Consider the following 26,595-nt stretch of genomic DNA (forward strand, 5'->3'; position numbering starts at 1 on the left):
ATTTTTTAAATAATCTTATCTGTACAGAATGTTACACAGGTGCCTAACCTTTGCACAGTACTGTATGTATTTATACAGTGAGTTTTACCTCCCTACCGGGTGACCTTTTAATACATAGTCCCCCCTATTTTAGGGGACCAAATAATAGGACAGTTAGCTTCCTAAGTGCAGGGATAAGAAGTATCAGTATCTATTCTTTTGATTGCTTTTGGAGTCTGTTATTGGTGTTTGTCAACATTAGGACCACAGTTGTCCTGTGCACAGTCAATGAAGCCACAGTGAGGCTGAGAAGAAAAAAAAATAGTCAGAGGCAAACAATACGCTTAACAACTGTTTACAATATCATGAAGAAGAAAGAGAGCTCTGGTGAACTCAGGGCCTGATATGCTAAGGAAGTCCTCTGTAGTTGATGAGCTAAAGATTCTCACCATAATGAAGCAAAACACCTGTCCGACAGAGCAGAAACACTCTTCAGAATGCAGGTATGGATGTGTCAGTGACTTCTCTTCACAGAAGACTTGACAAGCTAAAGAGGGGTATAGAGGGTACGCTGCAAGATGCAAACGACTAGTTAGCTGCAAAAAGAAGATGATCACATTAAAGTACTTAAAACAGCCTGCAGAGTTCTGGAAAAAGGTCTTGTGTACAGATGAGACCAACATTGACTTGTATCAGAGTGATGGCAAGAGGAAAGTCTGGAGGCTAAAATGAACTACCCAAGAACAAAAGCACCCCATCTGTGTAACATGGTGTTGGGGGTGTAATAGTTTTGCGTGGATGGCCTCCACAGGTGCTAACGCACTTGCCTTTCTTGATTATGCTGCAGCAGCAGAATTACTTCTGTAGTGTACCAATGTATCTCCTCATGTTCAATGAAAAACTCATTGTACTGTGCTTCATCCCACAGCAAGGCAGTGATCCAAAACATACACCAGTGCTCTTTCTTCTTAAAGATGTTCCAAATGTTTGTTTCAGCAAGCCTATTGTTTATCTGTGCCTGTTTTTTCTTATTTCATCAACAAATCATGTGGCAGCGACTAAATGCGTGAAAGTATGCAGATGTGATCAAGAGGTTCAACTGTTTTTCAGACCAAATGTCAGAATGGGGTTGAAATGTGATCTAAGTGACTTTGACCGTGGAATGATTGTTGGTGCCAGACAGGGTGGTTTGAGTATCTCAGAAACTGCTGATCTCCTGGGATTTTCAGGCATAACAGTCTCTAGAGTTTGCAGAGAATTGAGTGAAAAACAAAAACATCCAGTGAGTTGCAGTGCTGTGGGCATAAACATGTTGTTAATGAGAGAGGTCAGAGGGCCAGACTGGTCAGGTGACAGGAAGGTGGCAGTAATGAAAATAACCATGCATTACAACAGTGGTATGCAGAAGGGCATCTCTGAAGACACAACATGTCAAACCTCTAAGTGGATTGGCTACAGCAGCAGAAGACTTAATGTCTACAGAATAAGTCTAAGAAATACCTATTATTGCTCACTGACTGTATAAAGATTTCTTATACCTGCACTAAGGAAGGGATTGAATATACTTCACTAATCTGAAACAGCAAAGAAACCAACTGTGCAATTACTTCTTGTTCCCTAAAATGAAGGGACTGTATAAAAAGGAATGTAATTCCAACACACATCACCTGATATGGTTTCAAATATCTTCAAAGACAGTCTGCACTTTAACTTCATATTAATTGTTTCATTTCAAATCCAATGTACTGGAGTACAGAGCCAAAGGATTAGAAATTGTACCACTGTCCAAATACTTCCATATATCGCAGTTGGAAGAAACAGCATAGCTTCTTGTGTGGAGCAGGTTGATTTGTATGCTTGATCCAGTAATGTGACAGCTTTGTTCCAGAATGCTGAATCTGGCTCTCATTCACATGACCCATGAATGCTAAAGTATTAGAATATTGCTGTATAAGGCTGCATGTGTAGAACCACACAGCCTGTACAATTCAAATAGTTTTTATTGTGATATAACAAGTCATTGTTTTATTTAGATTTTCTTTGCATTATCTTGCATATTGCTGAATAAAGCTCATCACTGGAGATTCAGGGCCCTGTTCACATATCACAATTAATATTTGTTGGATTTACATGCATATATGACCTGTTTGACCAGATATTCATCCAGTTTAAGAAATGTAAAATTAAACCTATTTTAAGTCAATCAATATTCAGTACAAGAACTAAATTAGTTGTTTGTCATATTAGAAAGAGTGCTTGGTCAAGTTCTCGAGATATCCCATCAAGTAAACACAGGTTTACAACCATAATCTCTTTCATTATATATCTTGTGAACCTTATGCAAGGTAAGACACTTTATTATTCCACTTATGGCTCTGTGGTCCTGTAAAACCCCATGCTAACCCAACAACGGAATTTAGCGAGGGCTGAAGGTATCAGCATGCTTGTCCTTCTGGTGTTGCTGAAAGAATATTAGTGGGGTTAAATATTAGTGATGGCTATGCAGAGAGTCTAGATCAGCCAATGAATAAACCATGCTCCAAAGAGAGTAGTACCACTCTGCCTTCGGCTCTTTACTGGTCCGGGCTTACCAAGAATCTCCACAATAGGGCCAATACATCCACCTTCGTTATCTGTCTCCATTTAAGATATCATTTAGAAATTTGGTTTTGAAACATACGCAAACCTCGGGAGTGATTACACTCGACTCTTACCTGGGCCACCATTACTCAATATATGCTCCCGGGATTAGCATTATTGCTGAATCTCAGTTCAGCGGAGAACTCAGAGGCTGAGGGTCTAGCCAAGACAATACATGCACTACATTTGACATGATAGTTGCAAGCCCAGGTCGCCGTGCATTTAGAGAGCTCCTTAGAGCTAACTTGACAGGAACCGGCATAGAAACGTCCATGGGTTCCCTTTGCATCAAATTACAAGAGCCATGCACCACCAATCCTTTTTTTTTTCTTTTTTCAGCTTTATTGGACAGTATAGTATAGAGAGACAGGAAGAATGGGAGCGAGAGAGGGAAAGACATGCGACAAATGTCAGACGGTCGGATTCGAACCGCTGACGTCGCGGCTTGCAATGAGCATGCGGTCAGTGCTCTACAGGCTGCGCCACCGAGACACCCCACCAATCCTTTTTATGGGTCGAACTTGGCTGCTTTTCCCAGCTTGGAAACACCACTAAAGTACCAAGCCACTGATCAGTTGGTCTTTGGTCAATATATTAGAGTCATGGAGATCACGCAAGTTACAAATAAAATAATTTATTCGCAGACAGGTAGGTTATTAGCTTTAGAATACCAATAGTCAATTACAAGATACACAAATTAAGAATAGAGATAAATAATCATACCTAGCCTGCTTTGGCTACACACAAACACAGAGTATACTCAGTGTGGGAAGTTGATCTTCCCCTATACATACTCAGGACATGCAGTGTGGGAAGTCGAATGCGATCTTCCTTATACTTACATTCACAAGACATGCAGTGTGGGAAGTCGATTGCGATCTTCCTACTACATACACACGTAGAATATGCTGTGCGGGAAGTCGAATGTGATCTTCCCAGATTGGTCTGTCTCCCTTGATTTTATGCCAAGTCATACGTTTGAAACCAGGCGGCAGTGCCATAAATTAACCTGGAGGGGTGGTCAAATCTGGAATTTAGACCCCCACCCTTCCTTGACTTTCCCGGATCACACCCATACCAAACAGATCATCCTTATGTTTTATTATGATGTAGTTGTCACGAAAAGTCCACCAGTAACCCAGGGGAGAACTGTAGGTTGTAATGACAGAAGTGTCCAAATGGGGGCACTGTGGGAGTGTCCTGAGCCTTTCCCATAGGAGGTGTCCAGGTGGGTCACGGACACATTCTTTTCCCTTGACCTGGCCCAAGGCTTATTGACCCCTCAACTAGAACACCCCCATAACATCCATACAGCCACAATCCATCTTCCCCTTATCTCAGTCTCTCTAGATGCGGACATTCTTGGGAGCCAATGGTCTGAATCCCCCAAAGGAAGTCTGAATCATAGAGTTTACTGGAGATATCTGGAAAGAGATGTATTTGAGAGTTTTCGTGACAACCGTATTATGCAATAAATGTGTTGTACCTCTCATGGTAATATACCTTTTGGATAAACCTGATTTGGGTGAATTAAAGGAAAGGAGACAAAACCCCAGATTGCTTGGTTTCTTCTCCTTATCTCCAAAATCCAGGCCTTTGTTCTTCACCTGAACAATGGGGCAACCATCTGGAATTTAGAGCCAAACCCCCATCAGGGAGTGAGACCTTGGTCAGGGGGCTAAAGCAAATGGCTTCTATAGAGACAGGTTTTCCACAGTTTCCCCTCGGCTACTGTTACGAAAACTAGACCATTACACCAGTCGCACTGAACCAATCAGAATAACACCAAACATTACTATATTCTGACCTGGGATTATCATGAAACATCTTTATGCCATGTTCAGTATGCCTGTGCTCAAAACCTGTAAGGAATGCGAGAGAAGGGGGGCTCCCCAGGGGGCACAGGAAGACTCCTCCAGGAACCACACTCCCACAGGCATGGGTGCCAAAAGGTGGGGGCAAACGATGTATGCTCCGAGGGGGGGGGGGGGGGGGGAGACCAGCGCATGACACCAAATGTTCATTATTCCTGGCTTACAGTCCAGTCCCCTAAAGAATTATCTTGGAACAAAATGGTGGGGCAATCACTGAGATTTCACATCTGTTTTACCCATTAAATGTTTTCTCGTATTCTGCTCAGGTCTGAATAATATTATTGAACATTTTGGAAGAAAGATACAGAATAGCAAGCCAAAACTAGATGCCAAAATTGCAAAGATCTCCACAGCTACAGTGAACTTTCCAGGCGAGCTGACATAAGCTGGTATAAAGGTGATCCAGACTGCACTGAATATGAGCATGCTGAATGTGATATATTTGGCTTCGTTGAAGTTGTCAGGCAATTTACGAGCCAGAAAAGCTAAAACAAAACACAATATAGAGAGGAGCCCAATATAACCCAGTACAGCCCAGAACCCCACTGCTGATCCTACATCACATTCCAGAATTATCTTTTCTTTGTAGTGCTTCATGTTCTTGTAGGGGAAAGGAGGGGATCGTGTTAACCAAAGCACACAAATAAGGACCTGTATGAAAGTGAAAGCAAGTACACTCAGTCTCTGCTGGAGAGGCCCAAACCACTTCATGACATTACTGCCTGGAATTGTAGCCTGGAAGGCCATTAACACCACTATTGTTTTCCCCAGAACACAAGAGATGCAGAGGACAAAGGTGATCCCAAACGCAGTGTGGCGCAGCATACATGACCACTCAGAGGGCTGGCCAATGAAGGTAAGAGAGCAAAGGAAACACAGTTTCAATGAAAAGAGCAGCAGGAAGCTCAGCTCTGAGTTGTTGGCTTTCACAATGGGAGTGTCTTTCTTTATAAAGAACAGCACGGCCACAAATGCAGTTACACATGCTCCAAATATGGAAAATATAACAAGCACAGTCCCCATAATTTCTTGAAAAGACAGAAATTCAACACTCTTTAAAACACATTGATCCCTTTTAGTATTCGACCAATATTCTTGCAGGCACTGAATACAATCATTAGAATCTGAAAGAAAACAATGAAAACCATGAGCACCCTCTTACAGCTATGCATGTAAAGTACAATGAGCAGATGCATTACATTACATTACACTAATGGCATTTGGCAGACGCTCGTATCCAGAGCGACGTACAACAAAGTGCAAAGTGCACACCCATACCCAAGGATAAGTGCACTGAGAGACCCCAGAGCAGTGTTTTTCAACCTTGGGGTCGCGACCCCACGTGGGGTCCCGCAGAATTCAAATGGCGTCGCCTGAAATGTGTAGTAATTGATTTAATTTTTTTTTTTTTCAAGCCTTGTAGCTTACCTAACTGTACATGCATTTCCTGATCAGGGAAAATAAAATGTCACTTTGTGCACTAATCTGGCTACTCTGTATTTGCAACACAGTATAACAAACATTATCAAAAACTAATTCTAGAAAAAAAAAGTCTCTGGGGTCGCCAGAAATTTGTGATGTCAAAATGGGGTTACGAGCCAAAAAAGGTTGGGAACCACTGCCCTAGAGGGAAGTACAATTAGAACTGCTACCTGCACAAGATAAGGGCCAGGGCCTTACAATGCTTACCTAGCCAAATAAAACATCCTGGTAAGATGCAAGACAATGTACACTCACTGAGTACTTTAATAACTATTTATTAGACTTAATTTTTAGACTTCTACTGCTGTAGCCTATCCACTTAGAGTTGTGATGCGTTGTTGATCAGAGATGCTCTTCCACTGTTGTAGTGTGTGTTTATTGCATTACTTTCTGTCAGCTTTGACCAGTCTGGCCATTCTCCACTGACGTTGCTCATTCACAAGGCATTTCTGTCTAAAGAACTGCGGCTCACTGGATTTTGTTTCGTTTTTTGCAACATTCTTGGCAAACCCTAGAGACTAGTGTGTGTGAAAATCCCAGGAGATCAGCAGTTCCTGAGCTACTCAAATCACCCTGTCTGCCACCAACAATTATTCCATGGTCAAAGTCAATTAAATCACATTCTGATCACATTTTTTCCCCATTCTGAAGGTTGATGTGAACATTAACTGAAGCTTGTGACCCGTATCTACATGCTTGTATGCATTGCACTGCTGCCACACAAAAGAAATAAGTTGGTGTAATAAAGTAAAAATGTTCGTAATAAAGTGCTTGGTGAGTGTTTATAAAGAGAAACTTAGAAATGGTCTCTGTTAATAGAATCATGTGACGTCATAAGACAGCTGGCAGTCAGCACCAGTGGTCGTAGGCCTACTTATAACTGGATATGTAATTTAGCTTAGCTAGCTAGTTGGCTCAGGCTGCCGAGTTATGAAGTGTTCTCAGTTCTCAGCTGTTTATTCTTCCTACGTATGTGTATATGATTCTTAAGCATTGTGCAGTATAAAAACATTTTTTGGTATATATCCCAGATTAATAAAATAGGCCATGAATGAAACCATTAAATACGTAACATTTACTACATTGGACAGCACTCACTTTAGACACCAATGCCTTCTGTTATGAATTGAGGTCTAATGTTAGTTACTAGTATTCGCAGACAAAGATCTACACAGCCATTACCAGCTAACACTTAGGAGCGTTCTGCTAACCGGAAATAATGTTAATATTTAAGGTGGCCTACGCAGCCTGCATAGCCTGTCAAAAAGAAAGTGCTTAAATTGAATGAAAAGTAAAAAATGCTCCTATACTTTTCTATATTATTAGCCTGTGAGCAAAAATATATTTTGATCAGAATGACAAATTATGCATTTTATCTAATTCTCATCCCAATTATGCCGCTATTTCTCATAAATAAAATTATGAACAACATACAATAGGATTATTATTATTGTGAGTTGACCTGCTCTACTTCACCCTGATTACTTGGACTGCTCTAACCTGTTTGCCGTGCTTTGACCTGTATCTGTGGTACTCTGATTAAAGCCTGCCGTTAACTACATCTCTGAGTCTGCAAGTGTTTCAACACTGAACGTTGAATTTGTGTTTATATCTTTGTGCAGAAGTTATAGTTAGCTAGCTCACCACCGTCTGCTAACCGCAATAAGCAGTCATCATTTGGTGATCAAGATGGCGATTTGGTCAAGTGATTGAAATCCAGGAATAGACTAGTTAGTGTTGACTTACCTGTAGCATTGCTGATTTCTCCCTCAGCACAGGGCACACAGTCATAGCAGCAGACTGGCCTTCCTCTCTGCACAGCCTTCCGGGTGCCTGGGGGACAGCTCTCACTGCACACTGATCTGGGTTTCTGTGTGCAAGACGTTTCAGCTCTTAACTCTCAAAGCTTTAATGGACAGTATGATTTGTAAAAAGGGTTGCCACCCGTCCTGGATTCTCTGGGACTGTCCCAGATTTTTGTTGTCTGTCCCGAGTCTCGAGTGCTCCATAGTATTGCTTAATGAAATGTAGACAGCGTATCCAGTGTTTGTTCCTAAATGTAATGTAACAAATGGTGCAGAGACCTTCACAAATTATACTCTTTATTTTTGTAATGAAGAGGAATTGGCACCAAGCGCAAGGTACTTGTGCAACACATTCCTTCAGGCTCACACACCTTCGACAGTGATTTACAGTCCATTTAGAGCATGGTAAGCACAAAGTAAGGCACAAATGGCTGGACTTATAGCTTAATGTATAGGTTTGTCGAGGGTGTAATGATACAATAATCAAAGTGTCATCTTTCATTCCCTTTAACGTCAACTGCATTTTTCCCTCGTAGCGGACTGCTAATATAACAGCGGGCTGTGAGGAAAAAGACCTGCCCCTGCGTCGATGAAAATTGTCTGAATTGCATCATGTGTTTTATTTTTAATAAGTTTATTTTTCTTCATTAGACTTCAGAAGAGTTCGCTTTATAACTGAACAGAAAACTATTCTAAAGTATGGGTTAAAAATATGCTTGAAAATGGTGCCATTTGAATGATTTTTTAAAAATTGTTTCCATATAAAAAAACCGTCATGCACAGTGAATCCCTGTGACCTTCAGCTATTTGGAAAAATATTTTTGGCAGCTGCACTCAGTTTGTGGGAAGGAAACTGCGCAATCTGAGGACCATGCCAAATAGTTAAGTAGGCACACACCTGGACAGCATTAGGAATCAGTCCAGGAGTAGGGTAACCCCTTATGCTGGCTTTCATTGCTGTGCGATAAGATCCAAGTATTCGATAATAAGAGCAGAGATTCCATCCTACGATTACAGTGGCTCCGTCAACTGACATCCACACATAGAATTTGAGGATGGTATGGAGCAAAAAGCTGTAGACTAATCGTGGCGTTTTTTTGCCTGAAAAAAGTCATCCAAAATACGGTTTGTTACTGACGGTGTCTCAACCCTGGCTATTTATTTAGGATGTGATATGGTTATTTATTTATTTGTATTTTAACTGTTCTCTTATTTACCCTAGACTACTTTATACACATGCAAGTAATATTTTAGTATCGAAGGTGACACTCACTTGAAATAACGTGTTGTATTGTGGTTCAGTTGGAGTACCTATTGTATTTCAGTGCTCCTATTAGTTGTTCAATAGACGTCTATTGTCTGTGGTCATAGCAGCTGTCACATTGCACAATTTATTTGACCCTGACAGTCTTTTGTAGGAGGCTAAGATTCACTAAATCGGCCATCTGTGAGTATGTCACACTGAGAGATCCACGGAAGACTTTGGCTCACAACGAAAGATTTCTTGTTCCTGTTGATTTGGAAATTTTGTCTGCAACTGCACATTGGTGCCTGAAATCGCACAATGTATACCCAGCTTTTAGTATTGCCCCTTTTCTTGACACAAGCTTGAAAATGTCATACTCAAAATCAAATAGTTGCTATTGTTGCACCATGAAAAAAAAGGGAATTAATGCAAATAACCCTCACCATCTTTTATTTCAGTAAAAAAAATTATACCACGATCTTGTGAGGGGGAAGGACGCTTTTGTAAAACTCAAATAAGTGGCAGTGAAAAATTAGGGAGGTGCACCTCCTACCCTTGCTCTCAGGGGAGGTGCAGTTAGCACAGAATATATCATTCAATAGTGCAATGTTTGATTAGACCATCCTCTGGGCTACCATCTGGGAACGGGAGGGACTGAAGCCAGAGGGCCAACTGGAACTTTTGTTTGTGGCAGGCCCTTTGCCTATGGTCAGCAGCTCATGAACTCCTGCTGACGCTGGCTGCAACCAGAATATCGAACTCTCGAGCAGGTGGCACTGGAGCAATTCCTAATGGGGCTCCCGCAAGGGACATCCGACTGGCTCTGGAGCCACCAACCAACCTTCCTGAGTGCGGCCATCCAGCTAGAGAAGAATCACTGTCTATCGGAGAGGACAAAGGGAGGAAGAATCATTGCAAACCAGTTACATTCCCCTCTCATTCCTCATCCCCTCCCTCCTTACCTTTCCACCTTCTCCCCATTTCCCCGTTTTAACCCCGCCCCATCCCCAGGCCCAATTGGATTGGTGACATGCCAAAATGACTGCTGTTTTATCGACCAAAGGACTGACTCATCCCTGCTCCAAGAGAAGTCCCGGATACTTCCGTCCAATTGCACATTTCCCTGGGTTTGCAGTGAACCCCGCCCTTCACAGGCTCTTCAGGACAGCTCACAAATGCTACATATGTCCCAGTCCATTTACCTAAAAGCCATCAGCTGTTGCCCTCAATCCCATTCCCGGCAGCAAAAGCTCTCTGTCTCGGTAGGTATGGTTACACAAATCCCACACTGACACCAATTTCTGTTCCCACTTCCCTGCTCTCTATTCGCTTTGGCTCCCTCGCCCTCCGCTGTCTGTCTCTCTCGCTCACACAATTCTTCCTAAATTCTGGTTCAAAATGGTTGTATTTCTTGTTCAAAATGGAAATGCTTGTCCTCTAACTTGGTGAAGTCAGAGCTGTACACCATATTGCTCTGGATGGGTGCCACCCGTAAACCATTCTCTGTGTTCAAGGGTGGAGTTTGAGCTCCCATTACCTTCTGGGAAACAAAGGTCGGAGATTCAAGCCAAGTGACATCACTGGATGTGTTTGCCCTTGAACGGCTGTACTAAGGGTGATTTTAAAAAGGCCTACATACAGAATATAAGCATTTAATCCAAATAATCTCAACTGCAACAAGCGTGACAGTGCTTGTTCCTTTAATGAAAAAGTTTTCAAACATCCGGCTACAGCTGCAGACTGTAATTAATAGAGCTGTCAGCAACTTAAAAACAAGGCAATTGGTTGGAACAAAAACCAGCAGTGCACCCCTGCTGGACTCTCGAGGACTGGAGTTGTGCATCCCTGCTACATATAAATGTCTGCTAATTTCTAGAAATGTATGTAAACCTCTGTAATGTAATAATATATTTTATTACTGTGAAAAGCGATGAGTTAAGCACCTTTTTACACCTTGCCGCAAATATCCCATTTCACTTTTTTGATTTTGGTGAAATGCTCAAACACTTTCGAGTGTGTTTGCCTATCCATGATTACAACATGTACGCTTGCATGTATGAGTGTAGGGGTAGGCGAGACACAAAGATTTGATAAGAGATCCGGAGCTTATCGAACCCAGATTTGCCTTATTGTCAAAACAGGCTATCAAACCCCAGCCCTAGGTATCTGTGCTGTGGTCATACAATCATTTTCATGTAGCGCATAAAAACTTACCTCTTTTTGCCCACCTGCCCAAACCATACTAACAGGACTCATCACAAACTGCTGACCAGATGGTAAAGAAGCATCATAATAGCCAACAACTCTGAACTCTATAGCACCATCAGGAGAAAGCTGCCAGTTCACCACCTCATATCTGGCTATTGGGTCCCCATTATTGTCAAAGGAGACATGCTCCCCACTTCCCAAAGTGAAATTGACCTTTTTCAGACCCATAAGTACCTGAAGAGAAACAAAGATTTCAGACAAGAGAACATATTTGTTGGCTTTGTTCATAATGAAGGTTTTATTGACTATGTAAGAACGGTTTATTGAGTTACCTGCCACGGTTCTGGTTTCACACTGTTTGTGCAGCCCTCATGGGGTGTACAGGCCAGCAGGTCATGTAGAGAATGAGCAACAGCGTACACTGCTTTATAAACATTGCTGGAGATTCTCAGCTGTGATACATCAGTGTATTGATTTTCCTGTTCAATCAAGCTCTCAGATCCAGTGCATGGGGCATTATGAGGCTTGTTGTCTCTATTTCTTAGATAACACTGAAAAGCAGTTTCCCAAAAGTCTGTAACAACAGTATTATTTGGGTACTGGGATGGGTGAAGTTTTAATATAAATTCTTTGAAGCCATTTATTTTGCCTTTAGTGACAGCAAAGCCAAGAGATCCTCCCAGTATTCTGAAACTCGTAGGTGTCACAAAAGTGCTTGCTGTTATCCAGCCTTCACTGCCAACCATTTGAAGGCCAGTAATATTCTGAAAGGTCAGCTGCTCCAAAAATTTGATCATCTCAACCTGACCAAGGAATGCTACAATTACCTTTGCAGTACCTCTTTTGATAACATCTACCACCTTCAGTAGTTTCTCTGTTTCTGTTATGTGAAATTTCTCAGAATACTCAATGCAGATGCCTTCTTGTTGAGCAGCTTCTATAAATGTGGCCATTCCATTGTTGCCATAGTCATCATCATTTCTCACAGCTCCTATCCAGGTCCAGCCAAAGTGCTTCACCAGCTGAGCCAGAGCTCTGCTCTGGTAATAGTCACTGGGAATTGTTCTGAAGAATGAGGGAAACTCTTTTCTGTTGCTCAGACATGCACATGTTGAAAAGTGACTGATCTGGAAACAACACAATCAAGTAAAATATATAGCAATGAATGCAAATACTATGTGTGGCATAGTTATTTTATATAGAGTGAGGCAATTATATCATGTGTTTGTGTGTGTGTGTGTGTGTGTGTGTGTGTGTGAGAAAGAGAGAGAGAGAGAGAGAGAGAGAGAGAGAGAGAGAGAGAGAGAGAGAGAGAGATGGAAGGCAATGGAAATATAATGGAAAAAAAGACCTTGCAAAATCATCAGGAGTATTCGAGACATTTCAGTTGTACTAAACCAAAGTGGAAATCTTTCATAATTATTTTTAGTTGGCATTATCAATTTATCTGAGCAGAGGGGACAACTATGTTCATTATAGTTTCATTGTAGACATTTTTCATATTTTCCATAGTCATTGATCCTTGCCATTACATTTTCAGTACAGACAACCATTGCTTAGTCTTCATGAACATATGTGACTAACATATTATAATTTCACTTGTTTGTGACTATGTACAAATGAATAAAGGGAACTCTTACCACTGGAATCTGAAATAATCCAACAGCTGCTGCAATTGCAATGGCATTAGTCGACGTGGATGTCCCAACAATGGCCTGCACTACTGCAGGTGTGGAGCATGATGTGTCAGACAGTGTTTCCTCATAACCATTCATCAGAGCCATGGCCGCTCTTAGAGAGAATATTGGAGAGAGACAGGAATCATAAATCTTATATCCAAGAGTTACCCCAGGGAGCAGGTCAGTTCTGTTATTTATTTCTTCAGTGGTGAAGATCATGGTCTGGGCCAACCGGAATTCTCTGAAATTGACTCTAGAAATGATAAATTATGTTGAGTGTTTACATTACATTACAGACATTTGACAACAAAGTACATAACCATAACCATGGACAAGTGCGCTGAAAACCCAAGAGGGCAGTACAGTTCCAAGCGCTAGAACTGGCCACATAGATAATATTTGAACCCTGTAGCTTAATCTGATGAGAAGTAATTTTAAGGGTCATTTTAATACATGCGATACACAAACCTTGAATTAAAAAAGAACAGTGTAACTTGCTTTCAAAAAGGCGGCTATATTTTTTCTTATATAGGAGGACATAACCTATATTTTTGCATACTTTGAACATTGGACATGAACATAAATCATAAACATGCATCTTACCTTCAAATAACAATCATTACAAACAGGTAGTAAATGCTTGGCCTCCATCTTACCGTACACATTTCATTGCCTCTGGTGTCCTTGTATATTGGATGCTAAGTTTCCTGGTTTCAATGTGCAGTCCAAAGAGCCCACCAATGTTGATGTCTCCATATTGATAGAAGATGGGCTTGGCTACTCTTCCCCGTATTCTACATGGTGGGGTCTGTGCTGCAGCCCAGAGGACTGTCAGTGCCAGCAGAATAGTCTGCAGTGCCATCCCACTGCACATCTCAGATCCAGCACTGCTGTGTACCAGGTTTAAATAGAGCCATTTTAATTCTCAATCGATTTGTCATTCCCAAAGGCATGACCGAGTCCCAGCAAAAGCAAGGTGGTGGAAATTATCTTGGCAATGAGGCAATGGAGTATTCAGAGAGGCCACTATTTGTATTTGTATCTGTATTTGTACTCAGACCATGAAAGTGGGCATAGCTTTGCAGGGAAAAAGGAAAAACTTGGCAGGCAATCCAGATTTTCTTTGTCATTGCTCCTTTTGTTGCATTATTAAAGCATTAAAGTCATTATAAGAAAATCACCTATTATAATAAATATATAAACAGACTTGCATTATATGTAACATGCATGAGTAGATGAGTAGCTAACTATTTTACAGCACCCTGGCAAATGATATACAGTACTGTGCAAAGGTTTTAGGCTGGTGTGAAAAAATGCATTAAGGTAACAATGCTTTAAAAAATAGAAATGTTACATTTATTTTTATCAATTAACAAAATGCAAAGTGAGTGAACAGAAGAAAAATCTAAATCAAATGAATATTTGATATGACCGCCCTTTGCCTTCAAACCAGCCTCAATTCTTCTAGGTACACCAGCACAAAGTCAGGGATTTTGTAGGCATATAGTCAGGTATGTGATTAACCAATTGGTTATACCAAAAAGGAGCTAATGATCATCAATTTAATGTGTAGGTTGAAACACAATCATGAACTGAAACAGAAACAAACTGGGTGAGGAACAGCCAAAATCTGCTTCCAAGGTGAGGTTGCTGAAGACAATTTAATGTCGGAAGTCATACACCATGGCAAGACTGAGCACAGCAACACGACACAAGGTAGTTATACTGCATCAGCAAGGTCCCTCCCAGGCAGAAATTTCAAGGCAGACAGGGGTTTCCAGATGTGCTGTCCAAGCTCTGTTGAATAAGCACAAAGAAACGGGCCGGGGAAACTTAGTGCAGCAGATGAAAGACACGTCATGCTTACTTCCCTTCACAATCAGAAGATGTCCAGCAGTGCCATCAGCTCAGAATTTGCAGAAACCAGATGTACCCATCTACTATGCAGATAAGCGGCCAAAAAGCCATACCTCTGACGTGGAAACAAGGCCAAGCGACTCAACGCTGCACAAAAACAGGAACTGGGGTGCAGAAAAATGAGCAACATCATCGAGTCTGTCTGGGATTACATGAAGAGACAGAAGAATTTGAGGTTGCCTATATCCACAGAAGAACTGTGGCTAGTTCTCCAAGATGTTTGGATCAACCTACCTGTCAAGTTCCTGCAAAAACTGTGTGCAATTATACCTAGAAGAATTGAAGCTGTTTTGAAGGCGAAGAGTGGTCACACCAAATATTGATTTGATCTAGATTTTTCTTCTGTTCATTCACTTCTTCTGTTCATACATTTTGTTAATTGCTAAAAAAATTTACTATTAAAATTTCTATTTTTTTCACACCTGCATAAAACTTTTGCACAATATTGTGCAATTCAAAATAATGTGACTATTCATGTTGCAAAAGTATAGCCAAGTACTGAAAATGAACATAGTACAAGACAGTTAACAACAAAGCACTAACATCTCTCACTCCATTTGATTGCATCAAAAAGATTTTAAACAAATGGAGGCTGATCTCAAGAAATGGTCCTATCTACCAAGCTCTCTACAGGCCAGGGTCTTCATTGTTAAAAAGGACATTCTTCAACATATACATATTTTCACCATGATGATTATGCTTCCCCCACCAGATCAATATTTTTGAATTGGAAAGGCATAAGTCATCAAAGATTTTACTCAAAACCATACAATGCTAAATGTCATCTGGAGGGCTGTCCCTCCCGAATTTTAAATGATATATTTAGATATATTATTTTACGTCCCACAGCTCCTATTGTCTTGGTCTCCGAGGCATTTCCCATTCTGATGTCTGGTGAATCCACACAGACATCAGGATGTAATCCACTCAAATATTCCTCTGTGACAAGCTAAATTGCTTTTCAAGCCAATAACAATTTGGGAAAAAGTAAAGAAACATACAAAGGCATACAAATGGCATTTAACCACCCGTCCTTTTGCAATTCCTCAATGGAAAATACAGGGAATTCATACCTTTCTTCAGTGAAATGACCTCCGTTACATTCCAGGAATTAAAATCACAATACAACCTACCTGGTATGTCTGGCAATGAAGACACGGCTTTCTACACATGCAATACATGCCATGCTGGATCGGAGAAACAAATACGGAGTTTAATCTCAGCCTTTACAGGATTTTTTCTTAGAGCCTCTTCCAAAAACCCCTTGCAATTTTTTTATGAAAATGGAAGGAAGAACGCGTCTGGATGGGCTTGTATGTACAAATGAAATGACAGGATGATTTCACAGGACTGCTAACAACACTAAATCAAATTACAATTAGCTGCTGTACAGTCATTCATAAACAACAATATTGCTAAAATGCGTAATGTAAACACAGCATATTGCAAACACCAAGTTAGCTCACTATGTTCCGAGCAGTGAAACTGACTTCCAGATTAGCTTTGGTCTCATTCCTTCTGTTTTCATAAAAACTTGGTACACATGTGATCAATAAACCAGGCAGGTTTATACGGCTCAGCCTTCATAAACGAGTGAATAGGTGTTCAGAACACCGTGAGCTTACATGATCTTCCGAACTCAGGTGTTGTGCAGTTTGTTTGTCTTTTTCTCTATAAAATGGTGCAATTCACATCGATCAGAGAGTTTAAGTGTCTGAGATAGTCAATAAGCAACCATAATCATAAACCACATTCCTACCATTGTATGGATGTTTACCTCTGGTGGAAGGGTCGCTTCCCTGTGTCCTGTTTGGAACAAGTCATTGTATAATTTTTATTTTCTTAGCATTATCTTGCATATTGCTCAATAAGCTCATCACTGGAGATGCAGGGCCCTGTTCCCATATCCCAATGAATATTTGTCAGATATATATGTTTGACCAGGTTTTATTCATTCAGTTTAAGAAATCTATGCTGACTAAAGCATTATTAAACAGTATTTAGGACAGGAACTTTTAATATTATGCATGAAATATGAATATATTTTTTGTTACAATAGAACGAACCACTTGCAGGCCCTAGTCTTAGTTAAAAATGAGTGTGAGGTCAAGTTCTCAAGATATTCCATGAAGCGAACACAGGTTTACAACCATAATTTATCATTTATTTCATTATATATCTTGTGAACCTTATGTAAGGTAAGACATATTATTATTCCACATCTGGCTCTGTGGTCCAGTCCCCTAAAGAATTCTCTTGGGAAAAAATGGTGGGGCAATCACTGAGATTTCACATCTGTTTTACCCATTAAATGTTTTCTTGTATTTTGCTCAGGTCTGAATAATATTATCGAACATTTTGGAAGAAAGATACAGAATAGCAAGCCAAAACTAGATGCTAAAATTGCAAAGATCTCCACAGCTACAGTGAACTTTCCAGGTGAGCTGACATAAGCTGGTATAAAGGTGATCCAGACTGCACTGAATATGAGCATGCTGAATGTGATGTATTTGGCTTCATTGAAGTTGTCAGGCAGCTTGCGAGCTAGAAAAGCTAAAACAAAACACAATATAGAGAGGAGTCCTATATAACCCAGGACAGCCCAGAACCCCACTGCTGATCCTACATCACATTCTAGAATGATCTTTTCTTTGTAGTGCTTCATGTTCTTGTAGGGGAAAGGAGGGGATCTTGTTAACCAAAGCACACAAATAAGGACCTGTATGAGAGTGAAAGCAAGCACACTCAGTCTCTGCTGCAGAGGCCCAAACCACTTCATGACACTACTGCCTGGAATTGTAGCCTGGAAGGCCATTAACACCACTATTGTTTTCCCCAAAACACAAGAGATGCAGAGGACAAAGGTGATCCCAAACGCAGTGTGGCGCAGCATACAGGACCACTCAGAGGGCTGGCCAATGAAGGTAAGAGAGCAAAGGAAACACAGTTTCAATGAAAAGAGCAGCAGGAAGCTCAGCTCTGAGTTGTTGGCTTTCACAATGGGAGTGTCTTTCTTTATAAAGAACAGCACGGCCACAAATGCAGTTACACATGCTCCAAATATGGAAAATATAACAAGCACAGTCCCCATAATTTCTTGAAAAGACAGAAATTCAACACTCTTTAAAACACATTGATCCCTTTTAGCATTTGACCAGTATTCTTCCAGGCACTGAATACAATCATTAGAATCTGAAAGAAAATAATGAAAACCATTAGCACCCTCTTACAGCTATGCATGAGCAGATGCAGTACAATGAGCAGATGCAGGACAATAGACACTCACCAAGCACTTTAAAAGCTATTTATTGGACTTATTTTTTAGACTTCTACTGCTGTAGAATATCCACTTAGAGTTATGATGCATTGTTGTTCAGAGATGCTCTTCTGCATACTACTGTAGTAGTGTGTGGTTATTGCATTACTTTCTGTCAGCTAGGATTGTATTTTTGCTAGTTTTTTACATTACATTACATTAATGGCATTTGGCAGACGCTCTTTGTTTGGCTATGTAAGCTGTTTGTTCCTCCAACATATGTGTATATCATTCTTTAGCACTGCACAGTATAAAACATGTTTTGGTATATATATATATATATATATATATCCCAGAATAATAAAATAGGCCATGAATTAAACCATTAAATACGTAACACTTACTACATTGAACAGCACTCACTTCAGACACCAATGCCTTCTGTTATGAATTGAGGTCTAATGTTAGCTACTACTATTAGCTGACAAAGATCTACAAAGCCATTGCCAACTAAGTCTTAGTAGAGTTCTGCTGACCGGCAATAATATTAATTGCTAGCATACGCAGCCTGCATACCCAGTCAGAAAGAAAGTGCTTTAATTGAATGAAAAGTCAAAAACAAAATGTAATGTTCAAGCTAGCTTGCTCAGCATAAGCAAATTCAAACAAAAATGCTCCTTCATTTTTCTATGTTATTAGCCTGTGTGAAAAAATATATTTTGATCAGAATTACAAATTATGCATCTTATCTCATTCTCATCCCACTTATGCCGCTATTTGATTATGAAAGACATACAATAGGATTGTTATTATCATGAGTTGGCCTGCTCTACTTTACCCTGGTTACTTGGACTCTGATCCTTTGCCTGGACTCGACTACGAAACTGCTTTAACCTGTTTGCCGTCCTTTGAACTCTATCTGTGGTATCCTGATTAAAGCATGCCGTTTACTACATTTCTGAGTCTGCAAGTGTTTCAACTCTGAAGGTTGAATTTGTGTTTATATTTTTGTGCAGAAGTAATAATTAGCTTGCTCACCACCATCTACTAACCCCAGTAAGCAGTCATCATTTTGTGAACAATATGGCAATTTGGTCAAGTGATTGAAATCCAAATCAAAAACAACATGTAAGGCTCAAGCTAGCTTGTTCAGCATAAGCAAATTCAAACAAAAATGCTCCTTCATTTTTCTATATTATTAGCCTGTGTGGAAAAATATATTTTGATCAGAATTAAAAATTATGCATCTTATCTCATTCTCATCCTACTTATGCCGCTATTTCTCAAAAATGAAATCATGAACGACATACAATAGGATGGTTATTATCGTGAGTTGGCCTGCTCTACTTTACCCTGGTTACTTGGACTGGACTCGACTACGAAACTGCTTTAACCTGTTTGGCGTCCTTTGACCTCTATCTGTGGTATCCCGATTAAAGCCTGCCGTTTACTACATTTCTGAGTCTGTCTGAATTTGTGTTTATATCTTTATGCAGAAGTAATAGTTAGCTTGCTCACCACCATCTACTAACCCCGGTAAGCAGTCATCATTTTGTGATCAATATGGCAATTTGGTCAAGTGATTGAAATCCAGGAATAGACTAGTTAGTGTTGACTTACCTGTAGCATTGCTGATTTCACCCTCAGCACAGGGCACGCAGTCATAGCAGCAGACAGGCCTTCCTCTCTGCACAGCCTTCCGGGTGCCTGGGGGACAGCTCTCACTGCACACTGACCTGGGTTTCTGTGTGCAAGATGTTTCAGCTCTTAACTCTCAAAGCTCTAATGGACAGTATGATATGTAAATAGGGTTGCCACCCATCCTGGATTCTCTGGGACTGTCCCGGATTTTTGTTGTCTGTCCTGGAAAAAATAATTAAACAAAATGTCCTGCAATCAAAGTATTTTCAAGTGCTGCATACATAGTATTGCTTAATGAAATGTAGACAGCGTATCCAGTGTTCCTTCCTAAATGTAATGTAACAAATGGTGCAGAGACCTTCACAATTTACACTTTATTTTTGTAATGAAGAGGAATTGGCACCAAGCGCAAGGTACTTGTGCAACACATTCCTTCAGGCTCACACACCCTCGAGAGTGATTTACAGTCCGGCTTACTCAGTTTGCCAGCTTCGTATGTGTCCATGATTCTTACAGGACTGAGGTGGCAACCCTATTTGTAAATACTTTATAATTATTCACAATAATTGATGATATCATCAAATCAAATACCAGAAGCAGATTGTCACACAGAAGTATGATAATTCAATTTCTCTCATACATGTAATTTTCTTTTCTGTTTCATTAATCTCTAGTACTGTGCAAAAAGCCAGTCCATTTAGAACATGGTAAGCACAAAGTAAGGCACAAATGGCTGGACTTATAGCTCAATGTATAGGTTTGTCTAGGGTGTAATTATAAAATAATCAAAGTGTCATCTTCCATTCCCTTTAATGTCAACTGCATTTTTCCCTCTTAGCAGACTGCTAATATAACAGCGGGCTGTGAGGAAAAAGACCTGCCCCTGCGTCGATGAAAATTGTCTGAATTGCATAATGTGTTTTAGCATTTTTTATTTTATTTATTTTTTTCTTCATTAGACTTCAGAAGAGTTCGCTTTATAACTGAACAAAAAACAATTCTAAAGTATGGGTTAAAAAATATGCTTGAAAATGGTGCCATTTGAATGAATTTTTAAAATTGTTTTCATATTAAAAAACCATCGTGCACAGTGAATCCTCTTGACCTTCAGCTATTTGGAAAAATATTTTTGGCAGCTGCACTCAGTTTGTGGGAAGGAAACTGCGCAATCTGAGGACCATGCCGAATAGTTAAGCAGACACACACCTGGACAGCATTAGGAATCAGTCCAGGAGTAGGGTAACCCCTTATGCTGGCTTTTATTGCTGTGCGATAAGATCCAAGTATTTGAAAATAAGAGCAGAGATTCCATCCTACGATTACAGTGGCTACGTCAACTGACATCCACACATAGAATTTGAGGATGGTATGGAGCAAAAAGCTGTAGACTAATCGTGGCGTTTTTTTGCCTGAAAAAAGTCATCCAAAATACGGTTTGTTACTGACGGTGTCTCAACCCTGGCTATTTATTTGGGATGCGATATGGTTTTTTATTTATTTATTTGTATTTTAACCGTTCTTTTATTTACCCTAGACTACTTTATACACATGCAAGTAATATTTTAGTATCGAAGGTGACACTCACTTGAAATAACGTGTTGTATTGTGGTTCAGTTAGCGTACTTATTGTATTTCAGTGCTCCTATTAGTTGTTCAGTAGACGTCCATTGTCTGTGGTCGTAGCAGCTGTCACATTGCACAATTTATTTGACCCTGACAGTCTTTTGTAGGAGGCTAAGATTCACTAAATCGGCCATCTGTGAGTGTCACACTGAGAGATCCACGGAAGACTTTGGCTCACAACGAAAGATTTCTTGTTCCTGTTGATTTGGAAATTTTGTCTGCAACTGCACATTGGTGCCAGAAATCGCACAATGTATACCCAGCTTTTAGTATTGCCCCTTTTCTTGACACAAGCTTGAAAATGTCATACTCAAAATCAAATAGTTGCTATTGTTGCACGATGAAAAAAAAGGAATTAATGCAAATAACCCTCACCATCTTTTATTTCAGTAAATTTGTTTCTATCACAATCTTTTGAGGGGGAAGGACGAAGCCTCTGTAAAACTCAAATAAATGGCAGTGAAAAATTAGGGAGGTGCACCTCCTACTCTTGCTCTCAGGGGAGGCGCAGTTAGCACAGAATATATCATTAAATAGTGCAATGGTTGATAACACCATCCTCTGGGCTACCATCTGGGAAATGGAGGGACTGAAGCCAGAGGGCCACCGGAACTTTTGTTTGTGGCAGGCCCTTTGCCTATGGTAAGCAGCTCATGAACTCCTGCTGACGCTGGCTGCAACCAGAATATCGAACTCTCGATTGGGACCTCCAACTGGCTCCGGAGCCACCAACCAACCTCCCTGAGTGTGGCCATCCAGCGAAGAGAAGAATCATTGCAGACCAGTTACATTCCCCTCTCATTCCTCATCCCCTCCCTCCTTACCTTTCCACCTTCTCCCCATTTCCCTGTTTTAACCCTGCCCCATCCCCAGGCCCAATTGGATTGGTGACATGCCAAAATGACTGCTGTTTTATCGACCAAAGGACTGACTCATCCCTGCCCCAAGAGGAATCCCAGATACCTCCGTCCAATTGCACATTTCCCTGGGTTTGCAGTGAACCCCGCCCTTCACAGCCTCTTCAGGACAGCTCACAAATGCTACATATGTCCCAGTCCATTTACCTAAAGGCTATCAGCTGTTGCCCTCAATCCCATTCCCGGCAGCAAAAGCTCTCTGTCTCGGTAGGCATGGTTTCACAAATCCCACACTGACACCAATTTTTGTTCCCACTTCCCTGCTCTCTGTTTGCTTCGGCTTCGGCTCCCTCGTCCTCCGCGGTCTGTCTCTCTCTCTCACACAATTCTTCCTCTGTAAATTCCGGTTCAAAACTCTAAGGTTGTATTTCTACTTCAAAATCGAAATGCTCGTCCTCTAACTTGGTGAAGTCAGAGCTATACACCATATTTCTCAGGCTAGTCAAGTTAGGTTACGTGATATTTGTATGCTAACGTTACCGTATTTTTGTGGGAGTGTCATGTGATGGACTGGATGGGTGGCCACCCGTAAACCAGTCTCTGTGTTCAAGGGTGGAGTTTGAGCACCCATTACCTTCTGGGAAACAAAGGTTAGAGATTCAAGCCAAGTGACATCACTGTATATGTTTGCCCTTAGAGGTTTTGCCCCATATTAAGGAAACGGCTACACTAAGGGTGATTTTTAAAAGGCCTACATATAGAATACTGAAACAAGCGTGACAGTGCTTGTTCCTTTTATGAGTTTTCAAACACCGGGCTACAGCTGCAGACTGTAATTAATAGCGCTGTCAGCAACTTAAAAACAAGGCAGTTGTGCACCCCTGCTACATATGAATGTCTGCTAATTTCTAGAAATGTATGTAAACATCTGTAATGTAATAATAAATTTTATTACTGTGAAAAGCGATGAGTGAAGCACCTTTTTACACCTTGCCGCAAATATCCCATTTCACTTTTTTGATTTTGGTGAAATGCTCAAACACTTTTGAATGTGTTTGCCTATCTATGATTACAACATGTAGGCTGCATGTGTGAGTGTAGGGGTAGGCGAGACACAAAGATTCAATAAGTGATCCGGAGCTTATCGAATCCAGATTTGCCAAAACAGGCTATCAAACCTCAGCCCTAGGTATCTGTGTTGTGGTCATACAATCATTTTCATGTAGCGCATAAAAACTTACCTCTTTTTGCCCACCTGCCCAAACCATACTAACAGGACTCATCACAAACTGCTGACCAGATGGTAAAGAAGCATCATAATAGCCAACCACTCTGAACTCTACAGCACCATCAGGAGAAAGCTGCCAGTTCACCACCTCATATCTGGCTATTGGGTCCCCATTATTGTCAAAGGAGACATGCTCCCCAGTTCCCAAAGTGAAATTGACCTTTTTCAGACCCATAAGTACCTGAAGAGAAACAAAGATTTCAGACAAGAGAACATATTTGTTGGCTTTGTTCATAATGAAGGTTTTATTGACTATGTAAGAACGGTTTATTGAGTTACCTGCCAGGGTTGTGGTTTCACACTGTTTGTGCAGCCCTCATGGGGTGTACAGGCTAGCAGGTCATGTAGAGAATGAGCAACAGCGTACACTGCTTTATAAACATTGCTGGAGATTCTCAGTTGTGATACATCAGTGTATTGATTTTCCAGTTCATTCAAGCTCTCAGATCCAGTGCATGGGGCATTATGAGGCTTGTTGTCTCTATTTCTTAGATAACACTGAAAAGCAGTTTCCCAAAAGTCTGTAACAACAGTATTATTTGGGTACTGGGATGGGTGAAGCTTTAATATAAATTCTTTGAAGCCATTTATTTTGCCTTTGGTGACAGCAAAGCCAAGAGATCCTCCCAGTATTCTGAAACTCGTAGGTGTCACCAAAGTGCTTGCTGTTATCCAGCCTTCACTGCCAACCATTTGAAGGCCAGTAATATTCTGAAAGGTCAGCTGCTCCAAAAATTTGATCATCTCAACCTGACTAAGGAATGCTACAATTACTTTTGCAGTACCTCTTTTGATAACATCTACCACCTTCAGTAGTTTCTCTGTTTCTGTTCTGTGAAATTTCTCAGAATACTCAATGCAGATGCCTTCTTGTTGAGCAGCTTCTATAAATGTGGCCATTCCATTGTTGCCATAGTCATCATCAATTCTTACGGCTCCTATCCAGGTCCAGCCAAAGTGCTTCACCAGCTGAGCCAGTGCTCTGCTCTGGTAATAGTCACTGGGAATGGTTCTGAAGAATGAGGGAAATTCTTTTCTGTTGCTCAGACATGCACATGTTGAAAAGTGACTGATCTGGAAACAACATAATCAAGTAAAATATATAGCAATGAATGCAAATACTATGTGTGGCATAGTTCTTTTATTTAGAGTGAGGCAAATATATCATGTCTTTGTGTTTTTTGTGTGAGATAGAGAGACAGAGACAGAGAGGGAATGGAAATATAATGGGGAAAAAAGACCTAGCAAAATCATCAGGAGTAGATTTTAGGGACATTTCAGTTGGACTAAACCAAGTGAAAATCTTTCATAATTCTTGGCATGATCAATTTATTTGAGCAAAGAGGAACTATATTATAGTGTCATTGTTGACTTTTTCATATTTTCACATTGTTCCTTACCATGAAATCTTCACAACAGAAAACCATTGCTCAGACTTCATGAACATATTTGACTAACATATTATCATTTCACTTATCTGTTTGGGAGTATGTACAAATTAATAAAGGGAACTCTTACCACTGGAATCTGAAATAATCCAACAGCTGCTGCAATTGCAATGGCATTAGTCGACATGGATGTCCCAACAATGGCCTGCACTACTGCTGGTGTGGAACATGATGTGTCAGACAATGTTTCCTCATAACCATTCATCAGAGCCATGGCCGCTCTTAGAGAGAATATTGGAGAGAAACAGGAATCATAAATCTTATATCCAAGAGTTACCCCAGGGAGCAGGTCAGTTCTGTTATTTATTTCTTCAGTGGTGAAGATCATGGTCTGGGCCAACCGGAATTCTCTGAAATTGATTCTAGAAATGATAAATTATGTTGATTGTTTACATTACATGACAGGCATTTGACAATAAAGTACATAACCATAACCAGGGACAAGTGCCCTGAAAACCCAAGAGGGAAGTACAGTTCCAAGTGCTAGAAGTGGCCACGTAGATAAAATTTTAACCCTGTATATTAATCTGATGAGAAGTAATTTTAACCGTCATTTTAATACATGCGATACACAAACCTTGAATTAAAAAAGAACAGTTTAACTTGCTTTAAAAAAGGTGACTATATATTTTTTTATATCGGAGGACATAACCCATATTTTTGCATACTCTGAACATTGACCATGAACATAAATCATAGACATGCATCTTACCTTCAAATAACAACCATTACAAACAGGTAATAAATGGTTGGCCTTCATCTTACCGTACACATTTTATTGCCTCTGGTGTCCTTGTATATTGGATGCTAAGTTTCCTGGTTTCAATGTGCAGTCCAAAGAGCCCACCAATGTTGATGTCTCCATATTGATAGAAGATGGGCTTGGCTACTCTTCCCCGTATTCTACATGGTGGGGTCTGTGCTGCAGCCCAGAGGACTGTCAGTGCCAGCAGAATAGTCTGCAGTGCCATCCCACTGCACATCTCAGATCCAGCACTGCTGTGTACCAGGTTTAAATAGAGCCATTTTAATTCTCAATCGATTTGTCATTCCCAAAGGCATGACCAAATCCCAGCATAAGCAAGGTGGTGGAAATTATCTTGGCAATGAGGCAATGGAGTATTCAGAGAGGCCACTATTTGTATTTGTATCTGTATTTGTACTCAGACCATGAAAGTGGGCATAGCTTTGCAGGGAAAAAGGAAAAACCTGGCAGGCAATCCAGATTTTCTTTGTCATTGCTCCTTTTGTTGCATTATTAAAGCAAAATTACAATTTGCTGCTGTATAGTCATTCATAAACAATAAACTGACAATGCAATATTGATAAAATGCGTAATGTAAACACAGCATTTTCCAAACACCAAGTTAGCTCACTATTTTCCGAGCAGTGAAACTGACTTCCTGATTAGCTTTGGTCTCATTCCTTCCGTTTTCATAAAAACTTGTGCACATGTGATCAATAAACCGGGCAGGTTTATACGGCTCAGCCTTCATAAACGAGTAAATCGGTGTTCAGACCACCGTGAGCTTACATGATCTTCCGAACTCAGGTGTTGTGTAGTTTGTTTGTCTTTTTCTCTATAAATAACGGTGCAATTCACATCGATCAGAGAGTTTAAGTGTCTGAGATAGTCAATAAGCAACCATAAT

The 26,595-nt window shown here is 40.5% G+C and overlaps 2 protein-coding genes across 2 annotated transcripts; both read right to left on the minus strand.

Moving 5' to 3' along the window:
* Positions 1–4,703: 4,703 nt before the first annotated feature.
* LOC133108141 (extracellular calcium-sensing receptor-like) lies at positions 4,704–13,787 on the minus strand. The gene is made up of 6 exons (XM_061217574.1): positions 13,570–13,787; positions 12,875–13,166; positions 11,567–12,361; positions 11,241–11,468; positions 7,722–7,845; positions 4,704–5,617 (listed from the first exon to the last, which is right to left on the minus strand). Exons 1-6 carry the CDS (start codon positions 13,785–13,787, stop codon positions 4,704–4,706), a joined length of 2,571 nt encoding a protein of 856 aa, XP_061073558.1.
* A 3,321-nt stretch (positions 13,788–17,108) lies between these two features.
* On the minus strand, positions 17,109–25,926 carry LOC133108142 (extracellular calcium-sensing receptor-like). The gene is made up of 6 exons (XM_061217575.1): positions 25,709–25,926; positions 25,014–25,305; positions 23,775–24,569; positions 23,449–23,676; positions 19,707–19,830; positions 17,109–18,022 (listed from the first exon to the last, which is right to left on the minus strand). The coding sequence occupies exons 1-6, from the start codon at positions 25,924–25,926 to the stop codon at positions 17,109–17,111; spliced, it is 2,571 nt and encodes an 856-aa protein (XP_061073559.1).
* Between the last annotated feature and the right edge of the window lie 669 nt (positions 25,927–26,595).

The sequence above is a fragment of the Conger conger genome, chromosome 13 (genome assembly GCF_963514075.1).
Source record: "Conger conger chromosome 13, fConCon1.1, whole genome shotgun sequence".
NCBI classification, from domain to species: Eukaryota; Metazoa; Chordata; class Actinopteri; order Anguilliformes; family Congridae; genus Conger; species Conger conger.